Source organism: Morone saxatilis, unplaced genomic scaffold (assembly GCF_004916995.1).
Source record: "Morone saxatilis isolate NCDOM2014 unplaced genomic scaffold, NCSU_SB_2.0 Contig23, whole genome shotgun sequence".
Taxonomy (NCBI): domain Eukaryota; kingdom Metazoa; phylum Chordata; class Actinopteri; family Moronidae; genus Morone; species Morone saxatilis.
The window spans coordinates 14,460,217-14,464,116 of NW_023339796.1; the positions used below are offsets into that span (position 1 = coordinate 14,460,217).

At 41.9% G+C, this 3,900-nt stretch overlaps 1 protein-coding gene across 3 annotated transcripts in view; it reads right to left on the reverse strand.

The window, feature by feature from the left end:
- The window catches only part of stk11 (serine/threonine kinase 11), a 15,857-nt gene that overhangs the window by 6,841 nt on the left and 5,116 nt on the right, over nucleotides 1–3,900 (reverse strand). For all 3 annotated transcript variants that reach the window (XM_035670600.1, XM_035670602.1, XM_035670601.1), the window contains 3 exons: nucleotides 1,070–1,153; nucleotides 785–874; nucleotides 331–463 (listed from right to left, as the gene is read on the reverse strand). In XM_035670600.1, the coding sequence (XP_035526493.1) occupies nucleotides 331–463; nucleotides 785–874; nucleotides 1,070–1,153 (307 nt within the window). The remainder of the gene's footprint in view (nucleotides 1–330; nucleotides 464–784; nucleotides 875–1,069; nucleotides 1,154–3,900) is intronic.

Consider the following 3,900-nt stretch of genomic DNA (forward strand, 5'->3'; position numbering starts at 1 on the left):
GAAACACAAGTTAACTTTAATTTTGAAATATGCTAGTCACAGGAGAAGCAAAGTATCAGTGAAACTGGCAGCTATTGTTTAAAAAAAAAAAAAAAGCACCTACAAAACAGGACACCTGTCCTTTTTTTGACAGTGGATCAGTTTGAAATATGTCAGGTAGTCATGAACAAGAAGGAGCAGCTGTGAAATAATCGTGATCTTGATATTGATCAAAATAATCGTGATTATCATTTTGGCCATAATCATGCAGCCCTAAGTTATGTTTATAAAAATAAATAAAGTTCATAGGAGGAGGAGGGTAAACACCATTATGCTGCAGCCCGAGCTCACCTCTGCTACTCCCAGGTCGGAGATTTTGAGTGCCCCGTCTGTGGTCAGCAGCAGATTCCCTGGCTTAATGTCTTTGTGAACTATTCCCTGGCTGTGCAAATATTCAAGGCCATCTAAGAGTTGGCAAAAGTACCTGAAAAAGATAAACAGGGGGGTTGATGAATATAGTTAAAATAGGAGTGGAAGCATTCAATACAATTGGCATATCAAACAACTTATCACTGTGGTCAGATAAACCTTCATCACGTAGTCCTTTAGCTTTAGTGGCTTTCCAGCAGCGACCAGACATTCACACAATCTATGGTCAGTTATTGTAACAGTAGACGCCCTGTAGATTTGGATCTAAACTTAGGCTTGAAGCAAAGGCTGCGGAGAGGCTCAAACTAAATATAGCAGAGAGACTGAAAAAAAGAGGGAGCAGAGAGGGGAGAGGGACAGAAACACAGAGACTTACCCGTGAGCTTGAAATACTGGAAACCTTTTTTCTGGGACGCTGTCCAGCATTTCTTGCATCCCACAAACGCAATACTCCATCACCATATACGTAGGTCAGGAGTCAAGGGGGATTTGCCAAACCAAACAAACAGATCCTTTAATAAATGAGCCAATTATATAGCTGATAACTATCAACCCAAGACATTTATAGAAATAACCCTTACAAACAGCAACATTTACGGTCTAAAGCCGTCAACTACCAAAGTCAACTGATGCACACCCTCTTTTAGCAACGAAAGGATATATCTTCTGCTTCTCTTCATTGTAGAGCACATCCACCAACTGAATCACATTCTTGTGTTGGAGTCTTCTTAGCAGCTGAATCTCCCTATAAATGGTCACAAGAACAAAAAACATGCAAAAGATGCATTTAGAAAATATACACGAGAGAGAGAAAGAGAGAGATATTTCATTTAATACTGGCCCTTGTCTGCTGTGAGTGTAGGCTAAAGGCCAGGTGCCATATATCCGCACAACACCACTAATGTGGCACAAAACAGGAGTGTAACAGTATGTGTGTTTGTCCCAAGCTGTTCGGTACAGGACGTTCAGTTCAGTATGCGACTGCCTCGGTTCAGTACGCCCTGTGACCCAATCAATTACTGTCAAAATGTTACTGTTTATCTACTACTTACACTCGGGTAACAAAAATTCAGTTCAGAGTGCAAATTTTACCAGGAAGGTTTAGCAGTCTATCAGCTGTAGCATGCTAGTCGGCTTAGCCGGGTTAGTCAAGCTCAATGAGCAGCAATTAGTGTCAACCTGTTGTCCATTGTTCAACTGTACTCGGGTATGTTTGTGGAAACACATTAAACATGTCATTTACAACGGAAACAGACCGGTGGCCTCTCACTGCTGTAGTGTTTATCACTGCAGATATGCAACCACACTTTAATTTAAACATATAGTGCTTGAGCGCTGCTACGACGTGCCTCAATGTGTGCATTTAAATCCGTCTGCAGTCTGTATAAACAAGTGCAAGTGGCTGTTGTTCAGGAATGAAAACAAGTCTTATGATGGAGCATGACTGATAATTGTGCAATTTATTTTTGATTACTTTTTCTTACTGATTTATTACTGACATTTTTAATAATATGTTGAGGGCAACTCAATCATTTCATGAGTCAACATTTCCCCATTTGTATTTCTCTTAATATAAAATTGAAATTCATTTTGTGATTTAGTAACCACTAATTAAATCTGTATATCCATTATAATAAGAGGAAAAACAAATGAGACTCTTCTAAAAGATGATTCATGGAAAACAGAATGATACTGTAAGACTTGATATTGTCTGAGTGCAGCAGCAGTCAATAACAGTGGTCTCATAAAGACAGAAACCCTGACAGTTCACTTCCCTTCCCAAGGAGAGCAGGTTTAAATCACCAGCATGGCAAAATCCCCCAGGAGACTCAACATTCACCAGAGAGCTGTGAGTGGGCACACTAATGAATTTGGATCTGGATGGGAAGAGCACAAAGTAAAAGCCACAGGCTTCTCTAAACATACTATCCACATCCACAAACAGAGGAAACGATTTTACCTACAAATTAGGGATGGGAATCTTTATTATATTATATATTACTGTTTGTCTCGGTGCTACATTGTTTACATTACTGCAGACTGCCAGTAATGTCTTTTAATTAGCAGCAGTTACATTTACTTAAATAAAGAAATACATGCTAAGTTTAAGTTAAACAATGACTTTAACGGTCAGATATATTTCATATTGCAGTGGATGAAATCCTTCAGATCAATGCACAACCCACAGACGACCCTAAAGCTTGCATACTGTTTGAGACATGTCAAGTTCCTTCTTCCTTGGAAGATTTTAACATCAGGGATGATGGCGCTGGTTGAATTCATTTCCCTGCTCCATAGCGTCATTGTTAGCAGCACCACTCCAGCTGTGTCTCACATCATGGCGGCCCTATGTGCTCGCAGCAGAGTTCTGTCTTTACTATTTCACCAACATATTTAGTGCGGAGAAACTAAAATGTTACCAGTGACAAAGATCTTGATTCCTCCCCACCCCCTACTGGAAAAACATGTTATTTAATGCATCACGCAATAACAGGTCAAAGCGATAAAGGGAGTGCGCATGTGTCTGCTTTTAACTCTGACACAATCTCAAAAAACATTTCCGTCCCTGATCACCCTGCAGTTTACAAGTTGTGTCAGTCCTCTGCCTTACAAACAGTCTCACTACTGACAAATGGATATTTTGGGCAGAGTCAGCTTCTCGCTTGAACACAGACACACAGACACACACAGACACACACAGACACACACACAAAGCGGTTACTGCTGCATCACTGCACACATAAAAACTGATTAAAATATCGTGAGGCGTAACGAATAGCCTCTTTTTAAGCTGTACATCATCTCCACTGTTGAACTGAACGGCAAGTGAAGATGACATGTCTGAAATGTAGCGAACCAAGCTGCATCTGCATCACGGCTTGTTTCCATAAAGCTAATCATAAAACAGAGGCGGAGCTGCCACTAAGGCACAGCGACTGCTGCAGTCCATCTGCAGTCTCTGAGTTCAAATGTGCGCCGACGGACCTTGTGTGCGTTCAAGGCCTGCAGCGCTGAAAGGATTTCAGCACTCAGCGATATGGCAGCACAGTGGCAACATAAACAACTGATTGAAATCTGCAACTGCACTGTACTCGTCCAGACTCTCTCTCTGTGTGTGTGTGTCGGTGTGTCTGTTGTGTGTGTGTGTCTGATGTGGTGTGTGTGTGTGTGTTGTGTCTGGTGTGTTGTGCTGTGTGTCTGTGTGTGTGCTGTGTGTGTCTGTGTGTGTGTGTGTGTGTGTGTGTGTGTGTGTGTCTGTGTTGTGTGTGTGTGTGTGTTGTGTTGCGTGCGCTCCTATCATTCCAAACAAGGGCACATTCTTGGGGTGTTGCCGTAGAAACAGGAGTGGCATAGCTTAGTCAATGCCAGTGTGAGCATGCCCATCCCCATGGCAACCCTGTAAAAGCAGGAAGAGTTGGGCAGACAGGAATGTTAAACAGAGCCTGAATGGAGAAGCTAGGGGCTACTACGGCATCCACACACACACACACA